This window comes from Pelophylax lessonae (assembly GCF_965119305.1).
Source record: "Pelophylax lessonae genome assembly, chromosome: 1".
Taxonomy (NCBI): Eukaryota; Metazoa; Chordata; class Amphibia; order Anura; family Ranidae; genus Pelophylax; species Pelophylax lessonae.
This window is the reverse complement of record NC_138768.1, coordinates 197,703,416-197,729,789: the sequence shown is the minus strand read 5'-3', so window position 1 is coordinate 197,729,789 and position 26,374 is coordinate 197,703,416. Positions and strand designations below refer to the sequence as shown.

The 26,374-nt window shown below is 43.3% G+C and overlaps 1 protein-coding gene across 1 annotated transcript in view; it reads left to right on the top strand.

The window, feature by feature from the left end:
- Window positions 1–26,374, top strand: part of CEP120 (centrosomal protein 120) — a 273,530-nt gene that overhangs the window by 38,095 nt on the left and 209,061 nt on the right. The window contains exons 3-6 of the mRNA XM_082243777.1: window positions 7,212–7,326; window positions 10,938–11,079; window positions 14,645–14,787; window positions 15,347–15,544. Coding sequence (XP_082099903.1) covers window positions 7,212–7,326; window positions 10,938–11,079; window positions 14,645–14,787; window positions 15,347–15,544 — 598 coding nt within the window. The remainder of the gene's footprint in view (window positions 1–7,211; window positions 7,327–10,937; window positions 11,080–14,644; window positions 14,788–15,346; window positions 15,545–26,374) is intronic.

The window sequence follows — 26,374 nt, the reverse complement described above, 5'->3', positions numbered from 1 at the left end:
TCAAAAATTATACGTTGGGCTGTTTGCTTTCCAAAATGGGGTCATTTTATGGGGGTTTCCATTGTCCTGGTGCTCCAGGGCCTTCAAAAGTGCGATAGGTTGTCAGGAAATTATATGTGTAATTTGTGCTCCTAGAATGCCGGACGCTGCTACTCGGATGTTAGGCCTCTGTATGTGGCCAGGCTGTGAAAAAGTCTCACACATGTGGTATCGCCATACTCAGGCGGAGTAGTAGAATGTGTTTTGGGGTGTAGTTGCAAGTATACATGTGCTGTGTGAGAGAAATAACCTGTTAATACGGCAATTTGTAAAAAAAAAAAATAAAAAAAAATAAATCTTCATTTTGCAAAGCATTGTGGGAAAAAATTACAACTTCAAAAAACTCATCATGCCCCTTATTAAATACCTTGGAATGTCTACTTTCCAAAAAGGGGTCATTTGGGGGGTATTTGTACTTTCCTGACCTTTTAGTGTCTCAAGAAATGAGATAGGCCTTCAGTACATCAGGTGTGATCAAGTGTGATCAATTTTCAATGAATAGCACCATAACTTGTGGACTCTATAACTTTCACAAAGACCAAATAATATACACTTATTTGGGTTTTTTTTACCAAAGATAAGTAGCAGTATAAATTTTGGCCAAAATTTGTGAAGAAAAATGACTAATTTGCAAAATTTTATGACAGAAACAAAGAAAAATGCGTTTTTTCACGATATTTTCAGTCTTTTTTTATTTATAGCACAAAAAATAAAAAAAACAGTATTGATCAAATACCATCAAAAGAAAGCTCTATTTGTGTGAAAAAAAGGACACAATTTTTGTATGGGTACAGTGTTGCATGACTGAGTAATTCTCAGACAAAGTGTGAGAGCGCTGAAAGCTGAAAATCGGTCTGGGCAGGAAGGGGGTGAAAGTGCACTGTAGGCAAGTGGTTAAAGGAGAATGGGAGCATTCTAAACGTACCTTTACTATTTCCAAGCGTATTGCTAGACGCTATCCGTTTGAGGAATCCATCATTAAGAAATGGACTGTACCACCAGTGGTGGATCCACCTATTTCCAGGCTGAATAAAGCCACGGTTATCCCAGTGGAGGACACTTCGTCCTTTAAGGATCCGGTGGATCGAAAGATGGAAGCAGAGTCCCGCACCATCTTCTCTCTGATAGGGTCAGCATTTAGACCAGTAATTGTTATTGGTCTAGTTTCCCAGACACTTACGGAATGGGCAAGATTGGTACGCCAAGACCTAAGGGGAAAAGATATTCCCCAGGAAACATCTGATTTGATGGAACAGATTATACAAGGGCTACAGTTTATCTGTGATGCAGCCTTGGATGCTACTCCCCTATTAGGGCATGCATCTATGTCAGCGGTAATCCTCAGACGTGTGCTATGGTTAAAATGCTGGTCAGCTGACCTAGGTTCCAAAAAGACCTTGACGAATCTCCCCTTTCAGGGGAATCGTCTATTTGGGGCCACCCTAGATGATATCATTAAGGATGCCACTGGGGGCAAGAGCACTTTTTTGCCACAGGCTGCTAAAGCTAAGGGACCTCGCAATAAGCGAGGACCTTTCTTTACCGCCCATAAAGGGTACGTACGCCCGGCTGGAACAAGCGGGAAAGGCAAGACTCCTCCAGGAGGGTTCAAGAAAGGCTGGTCGGTCAAACAGAGGACCGACTCAGCCAAACCCGAAGCAAAGGATTACACAGCCTGAAGGTACGCCCCCACCCGGGTTGAGGGTGGGGGGATGTTTTCACCGGTATTCAGGATATTCGATCGAGCATCGACTACCACTACCGGTGCGATTCTTCCCTTCCAACATTTAAGTACTACAGGGAGCGGTAGTCACCGTTCCCTGAATAGATCTTTTCCTTTTACCCTTTCCTAAGATTAGTCTCTATTCTCCACAGGAATCGGATCTGGTTGACCAGACAGACCAAGAAGCCTCTAGCCGGGTGACTTCGGTCCCTGAGGTTCAACCAGAAAAGATCATCGTTCCTGATAAGGATCAGGTGTCTGATAAATGTGTGGGAACAGAAAACGACCAGACTTTCTCGGATGGTCGGGGCCAGATAGTTCTAAGGACGCCTGGTTCAGATCCAGTCAGCGCCAGTGGTCCTAGAAATTCTAGGCTGGCCTCGTCAAGCCGGCCTGGCCGACTTGGACATGCTAGTCGCAGACGTTCCGTGGGAACTTCGTCTCAGGGAATGTCTGTGGTCTCAAGGACCAATTTACCATTGTGCTTTACAGTCGCTGGCTTTAATGGCCTGGCCATTGAGACCCAAGTACTAAAGGACAGAGGGTTGTCAGCTTTAGTCATTCCTACCCTTATTAAAGCAAGGAAAGCGACTTCCAGCAAGGTCTATTATCACACATGGAAGACTTATATTGCGTGGTGCGAATCTTTAGGATTTCCTCCACGTACCTATTCGGTGACTCGAATATTGGCTTTTTTACAAAAAGGGGTTGAGCAGAAACTAGCCTTGAGCACCATCAAGGGTCAAGTTTCAGCATTAGCAATCTTCTTTCAGAAACCTTTAGCTACCAAGTCCTTGGTGCGGAATTTCATCCAGGGGGTGCGGCACCTGGCTCCACCAGTCCGCGCGCCCTTACCGCCCTGGGATCTTAATTTGGTTTTGTCGGTTCTACAGAAACCTCCCTTTGAAAACATCAGGGAGATTCCCTTGCTTACTTTATCCCAGAAGGTGGCCTTCTTGGTGTCATAACTGGCCGCATTATCATGCCAGTCCCCATACCTAGTGATTCATAGGGATAAGGTAGTACTTCATCCTAAGCCATCCTTTCTTCCTAAGGTGGTTTCAGATTTTCATCTGAATGAAGATATTGTACTACCTTCCTTGTGTCCTCAGCCCAAGCATCATCGGGAACATGCGTTGCATTCCTTGGATGTGGTTCGGGCAATCAGAGTATACCTGAAAGCTACGGAATCATTCCGTAAGACGGATTCACTTTTTGTGATCACGGATGGCCCCAGAAAGGGTTTGCCTGCATCTGCCGCGACCATTGCCAAATGGATTAGACAGACGGTGGTACAGGCTTATTCTATTAAGGGTCAGAGTCCTCCGTTCCCTGTTAGGGCGCACTCCACTCGAGCGCTCAGTACTTCCTGGGCCTTTCGCCATCAGGCGTCAGTGGTCCAGGTATGTAAGGCGGCCACCTGGTCGTCGGTACATACCTTTACAAAATTCTATAAAATTGATGTGACGGCATCGGCGGATGCCTCATTTGGCCGCAAGGTTTTGCAGGCCGCAATTTGAGGAGACCGGTGGTCTACCTCGAGAGTTTTTTTTTTCTGTTTGAAAAATTTCTTTTTTGTTGAGTCTCATCATTAAGGATGAGCATTGTAAACTTCTAGTTGGCATCGGTTGGGCCTTCTAGATTGGGATTTGATTTCCATTTTCCCACCCCTCATTTGTGATACTGCTCTGGGACGTCCCGAAGGTGCTGTATCACCGAGGACTACGTCTGTCAATGAGCGATAGAGAAAAATGGATTTTTGTAAAATCTTACCGTAAAATCCTTTTCTCTTAGCTCATTGACAGACGTAGTCCCCGCCCCTCTGTTTTGGAGTTGGGTTGGGTTAAAATCTCTAAAGACTGCTTTTTGACATAACTGATTTGCTGAGGCAGAGAGAGAGAGGATATACCCTCTGGGACTGCCCCTAGGGTGTGGCCAGAGCTTTTTAATTTCCTGTCTAGTCCTGCTCCTGTGGAGGCAACATAACCCGAAGGTGCTGTATCACCGAGGACTACGTCTGTCAATGAGCTAAGAGAAAAGGATTTTACGGTAAGATTTTACAAAAATCCATTTTTAACCCCTTGGCGTCACTGCACTGCCTATTTACGTCAGCAGTGTGGCAGCTGCGGGCAAAAATCACGTTAATGGGCATCATTTCTCTTGGGAGGAGCTAGGGAGCAAACGCGCGCCACCGGCGGCATGCTCCCGGCCCCCGATCATCAGCGGGGAAGCTAGTGCGGGTATCGGCGGCTCCAATTGCCGCCTGACACTGGCTATCAATCCCCGCTGACAGAGCAGGACAGATGGCTGATGTAAACACACCCGCCTGTCTTTCTCCCTGCAATGATCACAGAGACCATGCAATCCTGCTATATAGGATCGCATGTCTCTGTGATCGTTTCAAAAGCCCAACCCCCCCACAGTTAGAATTTAACCCCTTGATCACCAATAGTATTAACCCCTTCCCTGCCAATGGCATTATTACAGTAAGAGTGCATATTTTTAGCACTGATTACTGTAGTAATGTCACTGGTACCCCCAAAAGTGTAATAAATGTTAATTAGGGGTCCGATCTGTCCGCCGCAATGTCTCAGTCCCACAAAAAAATCGCAGATCGCTGCCATTACTAGTAAAAAAAAAAAAAAAAAAAACACGACAAATCTTTCCCGTAGTTAGTAGACACAATAACTTTTGTGAAAACCAATCAAAATACGCTTACAGTGCCTTGCGAAAGTATTTGGCCCCCTTGAACTTTGCGACCTTTTGCCACATTTCAGGCTTCAAACATAAAGATATAAAACTGTAATTTTTTGTGAAGAATCAACAAGTGGGACACAATCCTGAAGTGGAACGAAATTTATTGGATATTTCAAACTTTTTTAACAAATAATAAAAACTGAAAAATTGGGCGTGCAAAATTATTCAGCCCCCTTAAGTTAATACCTTGTAGCGCCACCTTTTGCTGCAATTACAGCTGTAAGTCGCTTGGGGTATGTCTCTATCAGTTTTGCACATCGAGACACTGTTTGCCCATTCCTCCTTGCAAAACAGCTCGAGCTCAGTGAGGTTGGATGGAGAGCGTTTGTGAACAGCAGTTTTCAGTTCTTTGCACAGATTCTCGATTTGGATTCAGGTCTGGACTTTGACTTGACTATTCTAACACCTAGATATGTTTATTTGTCAACCATTCCATTGTAGATTTTGCTTTATGTTTTGGATCATTGTCTTGTTGGAAGACAAATCTTCGTCCCAGTCTCAGGTCTTTTGCAGACTCCATCAGGTTTTCTTCAAGAATGGTCCTGTATTTGGCTCCATCCATCTTCCCATCAATTTTAACCATCTTCCCTGTCCCTGCTGAAGAAAAGCAGGCCCAAAAGATGATGCTGCCACCACCATGTTTGACAGTGGGGATGGTGTGTTCAGGGTGATGAGCTGTGTTACTTTTACGCCAAACACAACGCTTTGCATTGTTGCCAAATAGTTTGATTTTGGTTTCATCTGACCAGAGCACCTTCTTCCACATGTTTGGTGTGTCTCCCAGGTGGCTTGTGGCAGACTTTAAATTACACTTTTTATGGATATCTTTAAGAAATGGCTTTCTTCTTGCCACTCTTCCATAAAGGCCAGATTTGTGCAGTATACAACTGATTGTTGTCCTATGGACAGTCTCCCACCTCAGCTGTAGATCTCTACAGTTCATCCACAGTGATCATGGGCCTCTTGGCTGCATCTCTGATCAGTCTTCTCCTTGTATGAGCTGAAAGTTTAGAGGGACGGCCAGGTCTTCGTAGATTTGCAGTGGTCTGATACTCCTTCCATTTCAATATTATCGCTTGCACAGTGCTCCTTGGGATGTTTAAAGCTTGGGAAATCTTTTTGTATCCAAATCCGGCTTTAAACTTCTCCACCAGTATCTCGGACCTGCCTGGTGTGTTCCTTGTTCTTCATGATGCTCTCTGCGCTTTAAACGGACCTCTGAGACTATCGCAGTGCAGGTGCATTTATACGGAGACTTGATTACACACAGGTGGATTCTATTTATAATCATAAGTCATTTAGGTCAACATTGGATCATTAAGACCCCGTTCACACTGGGGCGACGCTACATAACGGGGCGACCTCATAGGTCGCGGTGCGCAGTTCGCACCGCGACCTCGAAGCGGCCGGCACGGACTTCATATCATTGAAGTCAATGCAGGTCGCTCCAGGTCGCCCCAAAGAAGCTCCGGACCCTTTTTCTAAGTCGGAGCGACATGTGTCGCTCCTATTAGAACGGGTCCACAGCTTCTCTATGGCAGGCGACCTGTCAGGCGACCAGGTTGCCTGACAGGTCGCCCCAGTGTGAACGGAGTCTCAGAGATCCTCACTGAACTTCTGGAGAGAGTTTGCTACACTGAAAGTAAAGGGGCTGAATCATTTTGCACGCCCAATTTTTCAGTTTTTTATTTAACAAAGTTTGAAATATCCAATAAATTTCGTTCCACTTCATGATTGTGTCCCACTTGTTGTTGATTCCTAACAAAAAAAATACAGTTTTATATCTTTGTTTGAAGCCTGAAATGTGGCAAAAGGTTGCAAAGTTCAAGGGGGCCGAATACTTTCGCAAGGCGCTGTATTGTGATTTTTTTTTACCAAAAATATGTAGCAGAAAACAAATTGGCCTAAAATCTTAAAAAAAACTCTTTTTTTTTTTTTTTATTTTTTTTTGGGAATGTCATATAGCAGAATGTGAAAAATATATATTTTTTTTTTTTTGTTCAAAATTGTCGCTCTTTTTTTGTTTATAGCGCAAAAAATAAAAATTGCACAGGTGACCAAATACAACCAAAAGAAAGCTCTATATGTGGGAAAAAGACATCAATTTTATTTGGGTACAGCATCGCATGACCGCGCAATTGTCTGTTAAAATCCCGCAGTGCAGAATCGCAAAATAGGGCCTGGTCATTAAGGGGCAAAATCTTCCGGTCCAGAAGTGGTTAAAATATGAATCTTCACTGCAATGTGCATGAACACGATCCCTGAAATGGAGCTGCATTCAAATACATGAACAATGCCTTTAAAATCTGTGTGAATGAGGCTTTATATATTTCATCTGTGTATTTAGCGGGTTTACTTGGAGTAAAGCTTTAAACTATTCTTTGGCTACTAAATATATATTTCTATACCCAACTCTACTTTTATTTAGATCATCAATATCTGGGAAATGGACTTGAATATATGTGAGTGCTATACAATAATGATTTAGAAAATGTAGTGAATTAGATTTTCAGAATTCAAAATGGTCAGTGACTCTAAAAATCAATCAGAAAATGGACATAATTGTACTGGAGTGGAAAATAAACATTGTGTTTTGTCATTCTCTAGGCTAGCAGAGGTCTGATATGTGTGTGGGTTTAAAATGTAGCTTAGGCAAAAATGTCCCTGTAACAATGCATTTTTGTTCTTGTAGGCTGCAACGAACGCCAATCAAGCTGCAGTGCTATGCCGTGGATACTTTAACGTCTGCAAAAGAATCAATTGGATATGTTGTTTTAGACTTAAGAGCGGCTCAGGAAATCAAACAAGTAATTGTATTACCCTTATTCTGATTTATATAGTATTTCGTTTCAGCATTATTTTCAACCTAGGCATGTGGTCATTACGAAGTACCAAACTCTGAAATCTTCAGAATCAACTTTAAAATCAAACTTAATTTCTGAGCACCACAAGCTGAAAATGCCTTTTTAATTCATTTTTAATGGTCATAGCAAACTCACCCATCCATCCAGGTCTCCATGCTTTATTTTGTTGAGAGATTAGTTACACCTCCTTGCCATGACCTTGGGTAAAGGCATATAAAAAATGCAGCATTTACTTGCTGGAATCTATCTGCCCTTAGCGCAAGCATGCAGACAGGAGGCCATGCTTAGCTTGCAAAACCCCTCCTCCTGAAGGCTTTGAGCTACAGTCAAAAACCACATTTTTGTGGTAGACCAATATGGAAGAATTACAGTATATTTAATCCAAAGAAAGAAAATGTAATAAACTGCAGCTTAGTCCTTAGCTTAGTCCTTAGATGTGGTGGTTGCATTCGTTTTCCTTTTTCTTTTTTTGGCTAAGAACCCCCCCCCCCCTTCTTTCTTCTTCTTCTTCTTCTTCTTTTTTTTTTTTTTTCTCCCCCTTTCTCTCTTAAATATTAATAATTTGGTCTAGGTTAGTGCCAGGTTTAGTGTTTTGTTGTTTTTTGGCAGGATTATAATTTTTTTTTTTTTTTTTTAGGATTAGTTACAGTGTGCTTTTAGGTAGGGTAAAAAAAAAAAAAAAAAATAGCAAAATGGGCACTATTGTTTTTATACTATGGGTATAAAACCACTAGCATACACATATGGTATCGATCAGGAGCAGGCAAATTAAATTTGGGTTGTTCTTTGCTGGATGGTTATGGTAGTAGCAAGAAATATACAGCTACATTTTCAAATTTTTTTTTTTTTTTATATTTTTGGAGTAATTTTCTTTTGCTAATACAAAAAAAAAAAACTGGAGATATCGATTGCCATTTACCACCAAAAGAAAGCCCAATTTGTGCTGGAAAAAAACACCATATAATTCATTTGTATGCACAAAGTAGTTGTGGAGATCTGCACAGTTTTACCAACACAGGTCAAAGTTTCAAAATTGCGTTTAGGCATTAAGTCCCGGTTCACATCAGTGCGATGACAGATATCGCATGTGATTCAGGGTGCACTGCTCTGAAAATCGCATGCGATGTCTGTGCGATGCAAATTAAGCCATACAGATTGGGTCCACAGCAGAATCTGATCTCATGGTGGTTCACACCTATGCAATCCGATTCATGTCCGAACTGACCGTTAACACTGCGATATGCAAACTGATCTGGGGGTGTCGTTAACTTTGTATTGACTAGGGATAGACCGATTATCGGCAAAGCCGATATGCACTTTCCCCGATATACCGGTATCTAGCCGATATTTTTGTGAAGTCATTCTGCCTTCTTAGGCTGCCCACCACAGGGTGCCAGCCAGCCATTAACCACTTGCCGACCGCCGCACGCCGATCTACGTCGGCGGTCAGCCCCTCACAGGCAAAGTGACGTAGGGCTACGTCACTAGCTTGTGAGGGTCTAGGGAGCGAGCGCGCGCGCGCCGCCGGAGGCGCGCTCCCGCGTGGTGACCGGCGGACCCGATGTCTGCCGGCCACTCTGCGATCGGCGGGGGAGAGGGAGAAAGTCAGGCAGCTTGTGTAAACAAGCTGCCTGTCATTCTCCCCTCTGTATGAGAGATGATCATATGGATCTACTATGTAGATCCGTTGATCACTCTGCATACAGCTGAAGCCACAGCCAATCACCGTAAGAATCACGCCCCTAGGGACACACACAGCCCCTCCCTCTCAAATAAAGTTAACCCCTTCACTACCAGTGTATTTTTACAGTAACAGTGCATATATATATATATATATATATATATATATATATATATATATATAGCACTGATTACTGTAGAAATGTCACTGGTAACCCCAAAAGTGTCAAAAATGTCAGTCAAGGGTCCGATCTGTCCACCGCAATGTCGCAGTACCGCAAAAAAAAATCGCAGATCGCCGCCATTACGCGTTAAAAAAAAAAAACAACAAAAATGACAAAAATCTTTCCCTTAGTCAGTAAACGCAATAACTTTTGCGCAAACCAATCAAAATACGCTTTTTGCGATTTTTTTTTTTTTTTTTTTTTTTTTTTTTACCAAACATAGGTAGCATAAAACAAATTGGCCGAAAATGTTAAAAAATTTAGATTTTTACATTTTTTTGGGGGGGGAATTTCATATAAAAAAAAAGGGAAAAATATTGCTATTTTTGCAAAATTGACGCTCTTTTTTTTTTTTTATAGCGCGCGATCAAAAAATCGCACAGGTGATCAAATACCGCCAAAAGAAAGCTCTGTTTGTGGGAAAAAAAGGACGCCAAATTCGTTTAGGTACAGCGTCGCACGACCGCGCAATTGTCCGTTAAAGTCACGCAGTGCCGAATCGCAAAATACCCCCTGGTCGTTTAGCAGCCAAATCCTCCGGGGCTTAAGTGGTTAAGCAAAAATGAACATGTTCAGTACCAGATTTGTGTCAAAAATTGTCTTTATTTTTCAAAACTTTAAATGTACAAAATATCGGCCGATACCGATATACAATGGCCAAAATATCGGCATCGGCCCTGAAAAAACCATATCGGTCTATCCCTAGTATTGAAACCCCCAGCGGTTCGCATATGGCAATGTAAACTGCCTGCGATTTTAATGCAATGTGGAAACCCATAGTGGATTCGCAGGGTTCCCACATCAAATATATGTGAACCGGCACTAAGATTTGTTTTACCCTTAGGCGTGAAGGGGTTAATGTAATTATTATTATTATTATTATTATTATTATTGGTTTATTTCCCCTGGAGGTATCCCCCCAATTCCAGGCTCAGCAAAGCCTTACTATCTCCAACCCTGAGCCAGCATTGCCTCTGCACTAGCCTACCCCTAATCAGTAAGAATATTGAAGTCTGATTCTCATCTCAGTACCTGTTCCTTTTGTAGAAGTGCTGGAACATGTTCTTAGTTATTGCATTTGTTAAGTGATGATAATCCGTTGAAGTGCGATTATTTTCTCACCTTGCCTACTTTTTTCATTAAATCCTCCTTTCTTAAAGAGGAAGTAAACCCTCCTCTGCAACTTTTACCTATAGTTAAGCCTATGAGAAGGCTTACCTATAGGTACTTTTAAATATCTCCTAAACATGTACAGTTTAGGAGATATTTACAGGGAATGCAGCCGATGATGTCATCGGCGCATGCGCTTTGAAGGAACGGCCACCCTATGTCGTGAACGTTACCGCGGGTCCGGCCAATCAGATTGCCGGATGCCGCGATACTGTAAGACGGGCGACTGAACATGTCGCCCGTCATACAGGTAAGCGGGTGGCACGGCGGAGCTTGTTCTAAGGTAAGTATTTCATAATGAGTTAGTATGCGATGCATACTAGCTCATTGTGTTTCTTTCAGGTTGGGAAAAAAAAAATAATTGTATGAGTTAACAACCTCTTTAAGTATTTGAATCATATTGATTTTATTTTGTGTTTATATTCAGTGCATGAATCGGTCCTAGGGCAAGTATTCAAGGCCTTTTTGTTTTTAATACAGGTTCCAAAATGGTATTCTTTGTTAAGCAGTAAGTACACAAAATTTAAGCCAGAAGTGCAGCTTAATATTGGATTGGAAACTGACACCAAGCCTGCAGCGGAGACCTTTAAAGCTAAAGAGGCTCCTCCTCGAAGCAGTAAAGGTACATATTTTTTATTTTGCCTTGAGTAAGTTGGTTAAGGCTTCATGCACACAGGGCGTCATAAAAACGTGCTCCAAAGCTGTTTACATAACGCCGGGAAACAGCAGCTGTAAAAACGTGCTTTCAGTAGCTTTTTCTACTAGCGTTATTGCACGTTTGGCCACAGTAGCTGTTAGCAGCGTTTTTTCTGCCTCCATTCAAAATCAATGGTTCCCTATGGGAGCCTATTGATTTGAATGGAAGTCACACCATGACGTCATCTGTGACACAAGGGGGCGTGGTCTCCCGATGACGTCATCTGGCGGCCACGCCCCTAATGGCTATATAATAAGCTGCAGAGACCAGAGGCCGGCATAATCGCTGGAGACGTCGTCGGAGGAGGACCGGAGGAAGAAGGACAGCCGACAGCAAAAGAGCAGAAGACCGGAGAGGAGAAGACAAGAAGATTGGACAGCAGAAGGGCGGACAGCAGAAGACCCTCGGAGAGGAGAAGACAGCAGAAGACCCCCGGAGAGGAGAAGACAAGAAGGGCGGACAGCAAAAGAGCAGAAGACCCTCGGAGAGGAGAAGACAGCAGAAGACCCCCGGAGAGGAGAAGACAGCAGAAGACCCCCGGAGAGGAGAAGACAAGAAGGGCGGACAGCAAAAGAGCAGAAGACCCCCGGAGAAGAGAAGAGCCTGATGAAGATTTTTAATAAATTTTCCAAAACGTCTCCTGTCATTATTCCCATACACTGCATTTTATGGGGTGAATGAGTAGGGGTACAGTGTACCCCATACCCATTCACATAGGGAGGGGGTCCGGGATCTGGGGGGCCCCCTTGTTAAAGGGGGCTTCCAGATTCCGATGAGCCCCCTGCCCGCAGACCCCCACAACCACCGGCCAGGGTTGTGGGGATGAGGCCCTTGTCCTCATCAACATGGGGGCAAGGTGCTTTGAGGTGGGGGGTGCAAAGCCCCCCCTGCCCCAAAGCACTCACCCCCCCCCCCATGTTGAGGGCGTGTGGCCTGGTATGGTCCAGGGGGGGTGGGGCCGCTCGCCCCCTCCCCTTTCCTGGCCTGCCGGACTGCATGCTCGGATAAGGGTCTAGTATGGATTTTGGGGGAGACCCCACGCCGTTTTTTCGGCATGGGGCTACCCTCAAATTCCATGCCAGACCCGAAGGGCCTGGTTTGGAACCTGGGGGGGAACCCCACGCCGTTTTTTTTTTTTTTCCCCATTTTGGCGTGGAGTTCCCCCTCAAGATTCTCACAGCGCAAGTCGCATCACCCTGATCCGACTTGCGGTGCGACTTCCATTCAAATCAATAGGCTCCCATAGGGAACCATTGATTTTGAATGGAGGCAGAAAAAAACGCTGCTAAAAGCTTCTGTGGCCAAACGTGCAATAACGCTAATGGAAAAAGCTACTGAAAGCACGTTTTTACAGCTGCTTTTTCCCGGCGTCAAGAAACCGCTTTGGAGCTCGTTTTTATGCCGCCATGTGTGCATGGAGCCTAAATGTTTACCTGCTTCCTATAGGAACAACGAGTGAAAGTGAGCTGCTATCCAGCAGGGAAAGCGCAATACAAATACTCTTAGGCCTCATGCTCACTGGTCGTTTTTGCAGCTGCTGTATTGGGCTGCAGGCATTTTCTTTTTGCAGCCAGTTAACTCCTCAGCATGTTATCCCAGGTGTTCATGCACGCATAGGCTGTTATCCGCGTTTTCTGGCAGGGAAGTTTTCAACTGTCAAAACGCTCTAAAAAAAAAGCTTAAAACGCGGCTATTCAGAGAGTAGTTTTGCTAAAAAAAAAAAAAAAAAAAAAAAAAAACTACAGCTAAAAAACGCTGAAAAACGAATTCTACAGCTAACGCTACTGGCGTTTTTATAATGTCCAGTGTGCATGAGGCATTACAGTTGGATAGAAGTTTCACATTTGCAATACGTTGCTTTCTGTTTTTGTGTGTCATGTCACCCGTTAAATTGCTGGTTGGTAGGCAGCCCATTTCCTTTTGAATCCACATTTCATACTACTTTTTTTCTTTAAAGCAGCACACAAAACAAATATGTGTCATGTCTGTTTGCTGTGGTGTGCTGAGATGAACTTGGTTGTTCCACTGGTTAAATGCATTGGGGTGCCATTCATAATTGATGCTGCTCCATGTATCATGCGTTTACTGTGTGCTGCAGAAAAAAAGTTGCTTTTTAAATGGGTTACTGCAGCATACAATCGTGAATCCAGCCTGAGGTAGGGAAGGTTAGAAGAATATCTGTCGGGTTTCCATTGTCTGTCGTCTTGTTGGAAGGATTTTCCTCTCATTTCTGTCCAGTTGATTATAGAGACACCGATAAAAACCTGACATGATCACATTTATTGAGAATTTGGTAGTCAGGTTTTAAATATATGTAGGAAAGATTTTCAGATTCAGATGGGAGAGAATGACCTATAGCTTTACTGGATTCCACACAGCACTAACACAAGAATTAAACAGCCCTTGGAGTGGATTGCTGTTAGCAAAGTAAATAAAATCTATGCTATGCACGGAACATGTTTCACTTCTCCGTGGAAAAAGAATTGGCATGATGTTTGAATTTATATGCCTAAAGCCCTGTACACACGCAACGATTATCGGCCGACCGATCGTCTGTCTTTTGTCCAGAGTGGTGTTTTGTTGGTTGGAATGTGCCTAGACTGCACACGAATTTTCTTGCCCAACAAAAATCTTCTTCAGAAGTGATGTCATGTGTTGGTTTGCTTTCTTTGTGTTCTTTCTTCACTGAGCATGCCCAGACTTGCTCATAAGATTTTCCCTTTTCGAAAATCTGTACTGACTGCACGAAAATCGGCCGTGTTTTGACGGCGGACAAAAATTTTATAGCCTGCACACCAGATTTTTTTCGGCCGAAAAGTCGGAGTTGGTTGTCGGAAGCATCATACTAACAAGCCGAAAATTGGCAGATTGGTCGTCGGACGAAAATTCCCTGCCGATTTTTGATGCGTGTGTACGAGGCTTTGCTCTCCATTTGGATAGCTGACTAAGCAGAAGCTTAGAAAAGATACAAGTTAATTGCGTATTTCAGCCTTTTTAACCAAGGTGCTTTCTGGTGTTTTCAGGATTGCCTGGGCAAAATACCTATAAATTGCCCAAAAACTATACAAGCCAGCAGGTGGATCATGCCTGCCTGTTACACAAAGCCATAGGTTTTCATTGAGCACCATTACAGCCTTCCAACCACCAGTGTCCTAACAACCATTGATGTCATCGGTCTGGCACCTGCCCCTCTCCTTCAGCACTAGGGTCACATTAGCTGAGTGAGGGAGAAGAGAAGCATTGGAATACTAATCCATACCAGTGTGCAAAGGTGTATTTGCTTTGGAAGAATAAATAAATGTTGGGTGTTCTACGCATGTGAATGTTGCTACATTGTGCAAAACTTTTTGTTTTTTTAAATTTTTGAATGGGGTGCCTCGATTGTGTGGAATTTTAAAGGGTGCCTTGACTGAAAAAGCGTTGAGAAACACTGGCGTAGAGAATGTTATTACCTTTTTATAGACTGAAATTTTTTTATTTCATTTTTCAGTGTCACATGGTAATATTGATCCTAAAAGTCTTGTACCTATTTTAAATGAAGCCGAGAGCTACCATCAGATTGGGCCTGCAGAACATTGTAAGGACTACTTTGTTTTGTCTGTAACCATTGCCTTTGCCACACAACTGGAGCAGGTAAGAATGGTCTTGTACTATCCATGACTTGCCTAGTTGTTTCCAAAGCTGCCGTTTTCAAAACTGGTGCCACAAAAAATTGGGGAAAATTTGTGGAAGTGGAAACACCTCTTTGATTCAAACTAAAATAAATTTCCCGTGAGTAGTATTTTAGGAGAACATGCCAACAGATGTCAAATGTGTAATAAGCAATGCAGGTTGATCTACTTGGTTTATGCTGTTCTTGGGAGTAGAATGCCTTTGACATGTTCTCAGCCATCTTTATCTACTCTGTTTTACTCTTCCCAATCTGTTATTTTTCTACTGTATCTGGTAGTTTGACAGACCCAAAAGGTTGTTGGTTTCATTTGATAACAAAAGAATGGTCAATCCAAGCAGCTTATTAGACTATATTAACAGAAGTATTGTTTGATTACTGAATTTTGCATAGAATACCCGTGGCTCTGATGATGGTATTTTTCAGTAGGGCTGTTTTCTGTTCCTAATGTAATTTCATTTTATTTCTTGTGAAATTATGTTTTGTGTTTATCTAATAGTCTTATATCCCATTTACTTTCAGTTAATTCCTAGCACTTTAAGACTTCCTGAACCACAATCCGAATTTTTCTTCTACTATTCTTTGCTGGGGAATGATGTCACCAATGAACCATTTACAGACCTGGTCAATCCAGATTTTGAGCCAGAGCGAGCTTCTGTCCGAATCCGTAGTAGCACTGAAGTGCTCTGCCTTTATCTTTCTGTTCAGCCTAAACTTCAGGTAAGACAGCCTGTTTTATACATTCGGTTTCTTGATGGGGAATGCTATTTATCATCATGTATACTTCTATTTTTGATCACTTTTTTCAGTAACAAATCATACATGCTAAGTAACCCACAAGGGTGAAGATGTGGCCTAGATATTCACATGAGCTCCTATTGCCAACATGGCAATGTAATAATTCTGCATAATACCATGAGTATTCTACTTAGAAGCACCAATAGCTGAAAGGGACAAGTGAAGCCTATTCTCACACAATGAGCATGCAAGGGAAGCCATTTCATGCATTTTTGTATTGCCTGATAAAGATCTGAAGGATTGGTGTAGGGAGCATGCAGAAATGCTGGATATTTTCTCTCTGCTTAAAGCGGAGTTCCGGGCACAAAAACGATATTTTTTTTTTTGTGCCCCTCCGCTAGGTATGCCTCACCTGAAAAGGAATTGGATAGTTTTTTTTTTTTTTTTTTTGTTTACTTACCTTGCAATTGAAGATCGAAGATACTCACCTCAGAGTATTTCCTCCCTTGGAGCCGCGGCTCACCCCGTCACTTCCTGCCTCGCTATGATTCCTGGGAGCTGAACGTCACAGCTCCCAGGAATCAATGCGACGGCACCGGCCCCGCTCGTCATTTCCGGGCGACGCCGCATTCCCCTGCTAAACAGCTTCTGGGCATGCCCAGAAGCTGTGGAGGAATGCGGCGCCGCACCGGAAGTGACGAGAGGGGCCGGTGCAGGCGCATTCTGGGACAAGAAGATGCGGAAGAAGACACTGAAGAGGACCGCAACGGCTTCAGCTGCCCACAAGAGAGATGGAAACGCTGTGGAAGAAATTTTATAAGTAAGTATTTCTTCTAAAAGGTAAGTGCGAACCGGGACAGATCAGAGGCTAGCCATTGTGGAATGTGCTAGCCCTGACTGTCCCGGGTGTATGTTTAGTAAAAAATGACTCCTGTGCCCGGAACTCCGCTTTAACCACTTGCCGACTGCCACACGACTATTTACGTCGGCAGTCAGCCCCTCACAGGCAGAGTGAGGTAGATCTACGTCACTAGCCTGTGAGGGTCACTTGCCGATCGTCGGTGCAGAGGGAGAAAGGCAGGCGGCTGATGTAAACAAGCCGGCTGTCATTCTCCCCTGTGTAGAAACAGTGATCATACGGTTCTACTATGTAGGACCGTTGATCACTGTTCCTACACCTCAAGCCACAGCCAATCACAGTTAGAATCACGCCCCTAGGGACACACACCACCCCTCCCTCTCAAAAAAAGTTAACCCCTTCACTGCCAGTGTAATTTTACAGGAACAGTGCATATGTATAGCACTGATTACTGTAGAAATGTCACTGGTAACCCCAAAAGTGTCAAAAATGTCAGTCAAGGGTCCGATCTGTATGTCGCAGTACCGCAAAAAAAAAACGCAGATCGCCGCCATTACGCGTTAAAAAAACAAACAACAAAAATCTTTCCCTTTGTTAGTAAACGCGATAACTTTTGCGCAAACCAATCAAAATACGCTTTTTGCAATTTTTTTTACCAAACATATGTAGCATAAAAAAAATTGGCCAAAAATGTTTAAAAATTTTGATTTTTACATTTTTTTTTTTTTTTATAGGGAATTTCATATAAAAAATGTGAAAAATATTGCTATTTTTGCAAAATTGACGCTCTTTTTTTGTTTATAGCGCATGATCAAAAAATCGCACAGGTGATCAAATACCACCAAAAGAAAGCTCTGTTTGTGGGAAAAAAAGGACGTCAAATTCGTTTAGGTACAGCGTCGCACGACCGCGCAATTGTCGGTTAAAAAAGTCACGCAGTGCCGAATCGCAAAATAGGCCCTGGTCAGGAAGGGGGTAAAATCTTCCGGGGCTTAAGTGGTTAAAGCAAGTGTTTTGGGAATGGAAGTCATAAGAGAATGGAGTGTTCTACTGCCGCTCTAAATGCTCACCAGCAGAAGCAATGTTCTGTGGTCTAGTACGTGCAATGCTTGGGCTAGTATATTATAACGTAATCAATAGCATTTATGTGTACTGACCTTTTTGGCTTAGCAAATCTTTTATGTTTAGTTACCGTGGGGAGGTTGTGGTGTTCAGCAAGAGGCCACTTTTTAAAGCCCAACTCCAGGAACTTAAAAAAAACAAATACCATTGTTTATTGTAATTTTCTGCTATCTTTTCTGAAAACTGCACACTGAACTGAGGAAGAAAATAAAGCTTTTGACCTTTTTAAATACTAACACCTACTGCATCATATTGTATCTGATGAACATTCTACATGTAACAAATGATATTTGTGGATGTCACGTATTCGTAGAGTTTAGCTGTCTAATGGAAAGTCTCTGCAGTCATTGTCTTTGCTCCTTTCCAGCCAGGAAGGGATAATTGTCTTTCTTTCTTGTCCAATGAGGGACACAGAATTCAGAGACTATTGGGTTATACTGCCATCTATGGGAGGGTAGGACACTGGCAAATAAACATTTTGGCCCTGTATTCTAGCCCTGTATAATACCTCCTGCTTTAAGCATGCCTTTTTTTTGCTAATGTCCTAGAAGAATGGATGTAGAAATGTAAAAGGTTTAACCTTTTGCTCGCTACTATTTTTTTTTTTTTTTTTCTTCAGTCACGATCCCTACTGCATCACTGCTGAACTGGTTCTTGCATGTTGCTTTCCTGCACAGATTAGCAGATCTCGGTTTGTCTCTAGTGGGCTTTTTGGAGCAGGAAATCATTGCCCCAGTCCCTGGAACAGTTCCTGGGGTCTTCTTCAACGCTTTCAGTTCCCAAACCAAAAGGGTCATCTGCTGCATCTTCAATCTTAAAGGCCCTAAATGTTTTTTTTTTTATTAGGCCCAGAATTTCTGCATAGTATCCACTAGGTCTGTCATGGGCTTCCTTTTTCAGGGAGATGTTCTAGCCTCTGTTGTCACAAGGACACGTACCTGCATGCCCCCATTTTTCTAGCGCATCCTTAACCCCTTTTGCTTTGCTGTGGGTCCTTTGCACTTCCAGTTTGTGGTCCTGCAATTTGGCTTATCTGTTGCAACTTGGGTATCGACCAAAGTGTTGGCTCCTGTTCTAGCCCTATTGTTCTCCCAGGGTATCCCCATTGTTGAATACCTAGGCAACCTTCTGATGAGGGAATAACTGGTAAAGGTTCTGAAGGACAATGTATAGTGGGGATCGATAGTTTTGGCACCCCAGGTACAAATTTGTATTAATGTGCATGAAGAAGCCAAGGAAAGATGGAAAAATCTCCAAAAGGCATCAAATTACAGATTAGACATTCTTATAATATGTCAACAAATGATAGATTTTATTTCCATCATTGACACTTTCAAAATTACAGAAAACAAAAAAATGGCGTCTGCAAAAGTTTGGGCACCCTGCAGAATTTATAGCATGCACTGCCCCCTTTGCAAGGCTAAGACCTGCCAGTGTCATGGATTGTTCTCAATCATCGTCTGGGAAGACCAGGTGATGTCCATCTCAAAGGTTTTAAATGCCCAGACTCATCTGACCTTGCCCCAACAATCGGCACCATGGGATCTTTTAAGCAGTTGTCTAGAAAACTGAAAATAGTTGACGCTCATAAATCTGGAGAAGGCTATAAGAAGATAGCAAAGCGTTTTTCAGATGTCAATATCCTCTGTTCGGAATGTATTTAAGAAATTGCAGTCATCAGGAACAGTGGAAGTTAAAGCAAGATATGGAAGACCAAGAAAAATATCAGACAGAACAACTTGCAGGATTGTGATTAAAAACAATTCAAAACCCAGGTTTGACTGCACGATCCCTCCAGAAAGATCTGGCAGACACTGGAGTTATGGTGCATTATTCCACTATAAAGAGATACTTGTACAAATATGGTCTTCATGTTAGAGTCATCAAAAGAAAACCTTTTCTACGTCCTCACCACAAAAATCAGCTTTTGAACTTTGCAAATGATCATATAGACAAGCCTGATGCATTTTGGAAATAAGTTCTGTGGACCGATGAGGTTAAAATTGAACTTTTTGTCATACTCCCTTCCTTCCTTGGAAAAATCACCGCCATTAAAATTACCATACTCCCTAAAATCCTTTACCTGTTTAGATCTCTTCCAATTGCCCTTTCGAAGGGTTATGTCTCTAAGATCCAATCAATCATAAATAAGTTTGTCTGGAACAACAGGAGGCCTAGATATAATAAAGCCATACTTTATCGATCTCACAGGTTGGGAGGCCTGGGCCTCCCGCAGCTGTGGTACTATTATGTCTCATGCAGATTATCCCAGCTAACCCAATGGAATATCCATTCTCCTACTGCCCCTTGGATTAGATTTGAGGAGCAGTCAGTAGCCCCCTTTCATCTCCCGAGCATACTGTGGTCCACGGGTAATTGGGTGAGTCAGATTGCTCCGCAAAATACTATAGTTTCAGACTCCTTAAAACTTTGGAATAGGTTTAAAAAGGAGGGATCTCTGATCTCCAACCCTCCTCCGGGAGCCTCATTCCTAGGAGACCCCAGATTTGTGGAAGCTTTTGTCTCCCCTTCGGATTTTTCACAATGGATAGATAGAAATATTGTTAAACTTTCAGATTTCGATCATGGAGGAGTATTTCTTCCTTTTACCCATTTTTCTAACTCATACAACATGTCAGACTCTGAGAAATCAAACTATCTATGAATTAGACAATTCTTTGAATCATTTCTACCTAAGCTCTCCGGTAACAATCTTCGAACATATCTGCTCTACAACACCTGGGGGCAGAGGTCTCATCTATCATATACAATGATCTTAACTCTCAACACTTAGATGTTAAATTATCATATATGATGAAGTGGGAGACAGACTTTGATACGGTGTACTCGGTGGGTGAATGGAATCAAATGTGGTCAAACTTGCGCAAATGCACCAGATCCCTTTCTATTAGAGAGACAGCAGTTAAGCTATTCACCAGGTGGTACTACACGCCAGTCCAATTAAATTTATTCTTTCCAGACACCTCCCCTCTGTTTTCGTGGTTGTTCAAACCTTGGAACACTCTTACATATATTCTGGGAGTGTGACAGGGTCAAACAAATATGGTCTGAACTGTTCAAGATTGTTGACAAGATGGCCGGTAAGAGTCTTGAACTGACACACTTCCACTGCATATTTTTCCAGAGCATACACGATACACCCTCCCAATTCCAACAACTTGTTCACACGATCTGTGTAGCTACTCACTGGACAATCGCTCTACAATGGAAAAAAGATTTTGTCCCCTTACCACAGGTTCTTAGTAGAATTGAGGAAATAAGACATATGGAGTATTTACAACACTCCATTACTAACACAAAACACATATATGACCTAAAGTGGAACCCTTGGCTCACGTACAAAGCTTCACAAATTGATACACCTCCAGTCAATCCCTAATACTATATGTTTGCATTAACCTTTACCTCAATATACCATTTGTACATTTCTGAATCCTATTGATATACTTAAATATCTTGCTATTACTGAGGATATTACAGTTGGTTTTTCTTAAAAGAAGAAGAGAACATTTATTTTTTTGGATTTATATTTTTATATGTATATTACAAAACTATATATATATGATGTATGGATGTTTTATTATGCATTGTATGTTTTGTACCGAAACATTTTCAATGAACGTTTTTAGACAAAAAAATTGAACTTTTTGGCCAGAATGAGCAAAGGTACGTTTTGGAGAAGAAGGGGCACAGAATTTAATGAAAAGAACCTCTGCCCAACTGTTAAGCATGGGGGTGGATCAATCATGCTTTGGGGTTGTATTGCAGCCAGTGGCACAGGGAACATCTCACGAGTAGAAGGAAAAATGGATTCAATAAAATTTCAGTAAATTTTGGATGGTAACTTGATGCCATCTGTGAAAAAGCTGAAGTTAAAGAGAGGATGGGTTCTACAAATAGATAATGATCCTAAACACACCTCGAAATCCACAGGGGATTACATCAAGAGGCGTAAACTGAAGGTTTTGCCATGGCCTTCACAATCTCCTGACCTCAACATAATTGAAAATCTATGGATAGACCTTAAAAGAGCAGTGCGTGACAGACAGCCCAGAAATCTCAAAGAACTGGAAGACTTTTGTAAGGAAGAATGGGCAAAGATACCTCAAACAAGAATTGAAAGACTCTTGGCTGGCTACAAAAAGCGTTTACAAGCTGTGATACTTGCCAAAGGGGGCAGTACAAGATATTAACTCTGCAGGGTGCCCAAACTTTTGCAGACGCCATTTTTGTTTTCTGTTATTTTGAAAGTGTAAATGATTGAAATAAAATCTAACTTTTGTTGACCTATTATATGAATGTCTAATCTGTAATTTTGATGCCTTTTGGAGATTTTTCCATCTTTCCTTGGCTTCTTTATGCACATTAATACTAATTTTTTACCTGGGGTGCCCAAACTTTCTATCCCCACTGTAGCCAAAACTGTCAAAACCTTGCAGAGGTTCAGCTGGCTGCCGAACCTTCAAAAATCAGCACTGGAACCAACTCGTTGCTTGGAATATCTAGGTATAATCCTAGACACGACTTAAGCTCGAGTTTTCTTCCCTCGAAGAAACTTCAAACTCTGTTCACAGAATCTGAATCTTCAGTTTAGAAATGATCACTCTTCACTTTTGCTTGAGACCATCTGCCCACTTCAACTCGAGACCATTAAATACAACATCCTCTTGTCATGGAACAAGTCAGTCCAGTTCTTAAACAGACCGATATTGCCTGGCACTGAAGATCAGAATTTCCCTGGCTTGATGGCTCAGGAATCCTGCTCTGGCGTCGGGTAACTCTTTCTTTCCTTCTAATCTTTTGGAGGATCCTCATGACCGATGCCAGTTTGTCTGGCTGGGGGAGGATTCCTAGACACCTGGTCTGTGCAGCTCCTGGACCTGGGGGCATGGTCACGGGTAGGTAGATGCTGGATGTGGGTCTTTTGGCCTCCAGGATCAACAAAAAATTGGACCGGTTTACTTTAATGTTAAGGGATCTAGCAGAAGCAGTATTTTTAGTGGCAGTGGATCCGTGGCATCCGTACAGCCTGATCTTCTTTCCTCATCTGCTTCACAGGATTTAAATGGAAGGGATTCTGGTGATCCTCGTTTCTCTGGACTGGACCAGATGGATCTGGTATGCCAACCTGAAAATGTTCCTAGGGGATGCCTGTGGCTTCTGGATTGTCCGGTCTCAAGAACCAGCTTTCCAAACTGCTTCATGGCTGTTGAAGCCCAGGTTCTAAGACAGAGGCATCTGTGAATAAGTGATGTTTAGAGTGGATTTCAAGCTTTATCCCAACTACTCTTAAAACTGTTCTCTCCTTCTACTAACACCTGTGCTACCTAACCTGTATAATACAAGTATATACTTCCCTTTTTTCTGTTTTGATCGCATGACCCTTCTCCCCTGTGTCAGTCAGTGCCACTGCAGGGTAGAGAAGGGAGCACTGACTACAGATGGGAAGTTGAAGCCCCCTGGGTGATGTCACCACTCCAAGCATAACAAGCGATTGTCAGAGAGCACTCTCTTACAGCAGTGCTGGTTGATACGGCGGGGATCAGGACCTGGGGGCGCTGAAAAAGAGGAAGTATATCCATCTTTTCTAAACAAGTTAGTTGGCATACCTGTTAGGTGAGGGAAAGGGAAAAGTATTTAGGCTTGTTTAAGGGGACAGTTGAGGCTGGATTAAGCTAGGACGTCTTCTTCCTGCAAGGTCTAGTTTAGCATATGGAAGGCATACTTCACTTGGTGCAAGGGAAGAAACTTTTACCCCAGGAAGTTCTCCATGAGACAAATTTAGCATTTGGCCCTTAACACTATCGTGAGTCACGACTCTGCATGAAAGATTTTGTTTCGGAGACCGCTAGCTTCCCATTGCTTGATCAATACCTTTCTTCTGGGCAGTCTCCTATGTAGCCCCCACATGACCCTGCGGGATCTAAATTTGATTTGTTCAGCACTCCAAAAACTGAACTCTACTAGATCTGTGAGTGCTTCTTGACCTTTTTTGGCATTGAGCAACTGCTTACCAGATTTGCAAGACTGCCACCTGGTCTTCTGTTCTCCCATACTCCATGTTCATCAGACATAAGGGCCTTCAGGTGGCCCTTTGAACTAAGCTACTAAGCTGTAGGCTGTCCCAAGTCCTGTCATTTTTTTAGTGGGTCCATGTGTTGTTGTTGTCCACCGGTGTGTCCTTAAATGGATAAAAAATAAAAATGGGATTTCTCTTTCGTTAATTGACGGACACAGCTCTCTCTTCTTGACCATTGGGTTATATTGACCCTCCTACAGGAGTAGGACACTAGGCAGGAAAAAGCTTGGCTACGCCTATGGGCAGTCCCGTAGGGTATACTCTCAGCTATAGGCACTCATTTTTTTTTTCTTCCCAGTCAGGAGTAAGGACCTAGTTCCTTGCTGGGATCTCTGGTCCTGGCAATCTTTCTAATTTTAAATGGAACTTTTTCCTATCTTTTGTTCTTTTGTTCCTATGGGAATCTACAATCCACTTCCGGACTGGGCGACGGACTGGATAATCTAGATCCAGAGGGTCACTGGCCTTCGAGTTAAACATCTCGCGAGGGCACATACAACCTGGCCTCGTCCTGAGTCGCAGCGTTCCTCCTGGCCGACAGCCTCCCCATTCCGATGAAGAGGTGGTCTGCCTGGAGCGGTGCCCACCCTGTTTCCCTCTTCCCCTTGAGGGTTTTGGGGTGGACGTGGGCCCCTCCCTTGGACAGTTGGACCCTTGGTGTCGCAAATTCTGACCAAGTGGGCTAAACTTTTACCCTGGGACCTGGAGGGGAAACCGCTTCCCACCGCCTTTGCGGAGCTGGCGGATCAGTTGGTCCAGGGGCTACAGTTTATCTGTGATACCTCTTTGGATGCGGCTCCTTTGATTTCTAGACTGTCTGTATCAGCAGTGGTCCTGCGTATTATCTGGCTGAAATGCTGGTCTGCGGATCAGGCTTCTAAGAAGGCCTTATCTGATCTCCCCTTTGTAGGGGATCGCCTGTTTGGAGCTTCGTTGGATGACCTCTTGAGGGTCTCACAGAGGAGAAAAGAGTACTCTTCTTCCGCGGGCTACCAAGGGCAAGGAGCCCCGTCGTAGACGTGGGTCATTCTTCTTGGCTCATAAGAGGTATTTTCCTCCTTCAGGGTCTCAGTCATTCGGTCCGGCTACAAGATCGAGTTTCGGTCTTATCTTCCGGAATGGTTCTCCCCTTCCAACTTGCACTTGTCCCCGGATCGCTTACAGGGTCTCTTTGGGTCAGTGCAAGACTTGTTACTTCAAGGGGTGATCGACTTTGGAACGTTTTCAGGGGTTTTACTCAACCCTCTTTACATTTCCCAGGAAGGAAGGCAAGGTATGTCCAATTTTGGACCTCAAGGCGCTAAACTGCTTTGTGCGGGTACAGAAGTTCTGAATGGAGTCCATTCCTATGGTAGTGGCATCCCTACCTCCTGGAATTTTCTCACTTATATCGACATCAAGGACGCCTACCATCTACACATTCCAATATGTGCCGGTCACCAACGCTTCCTCCGCTTTGTCCGTGGGCGAAGAGCATTATCAGTTTGTAACGTTACCCTTTGATCTTGCCTCTGCTCCTCTGGTCTTCACAAATGTGTTGACCCTGGTGCTAGCATTGTTGCGTCAGCGGGGGATCGCGGTACTGGGGTACCTGGACGATCTTCTGCGAGCAGAGTCTCCGACTGCTCTAATGGACATTTTTGAGATTACTCTGCAAACTCTGAGGGAGTTTGGTTGGATTCTAAACCTTCAGAAGTCTGCTCTGGTTCCGTCCACAAAACTGGACTATCTGGGTCTGACTGGACTCGGCCTCAGCCAGAGTGTTTCTTCTTCTGGATAAACTCTAGAAATCGCAAGAGGGAATTCGGCTTCTGTTCGGCACACGGTCATCCCTCCGGTCTTGCCTGATGGTGTCTACCTTCAAGGGCCGATCTTCCATCCTGCTTTACAGTCGCTGGCTTTAACGGCTTGGCTGTTAAAAGCCAGGTGCTGAAGGATAGAGGATTGTTTGAATCGGTGATTCCTACACTGTGAAAGGCTAGAAAATGTACCTCCTAGGAAGATCTACCATTGTACTTGGAAGACGTGCATTACGTGGTGGGAGTCTCTTGGGGTTCTCCCTCACTCCTTTTCGGTGGCTCGGATCTTGGCTTTCTTCCAACGGGGGAGTTGAGCAGCGCCTGGCCTTGAGTACCATCAAGGGCCGGGTTTCGTCTTTGGTGGTTTTCTTTCAACGTCCATTGGCCACACATTCCTTGGTGCGTACATTTTTATCCAGGGAGTTTGACACTTGGCTCCTCCGGTGCGGTCTCTGTTGCCGCCGTCGGAACTCAATTGGTGTTGTCAGTTCTCCAGAAACCTCCCTTTGAAAATATTCGGGAGGTTCCCCTGCTTACGTTGTCCCAGATGGTGGCCTTTTTGGTGGCTATTACTTCTGCGCGCAGGTTGTCAGAGCTGGCGGCGTTGTCTTGTCCACCTTACTTGGTGGTTCACAGAGAGAAGATGGTTCTTCGTCCCTGTCAGTCATTCCTTCCCAAGGTCGTCTCTGATTTCCATTTAAATGATGACATTGTGTTGCCTTCTCTATGTCCCAGGCCTAAATATCCTATGGAAATTGCCTTGCATTCCCTGGATGTGGTTTGGGAATCAGGGTTTATCTGGCAACTACAGAGTCTTTTAGGAAGTCAAGAAAAACAGGAGAGGAATAGGTGGCGCTGCCTAGGGGGAATGTTTTAATTAGGCTTGGTAAACTGGGGCTAGGAACAATAAAAAAATATAAAAAAGGTATAAT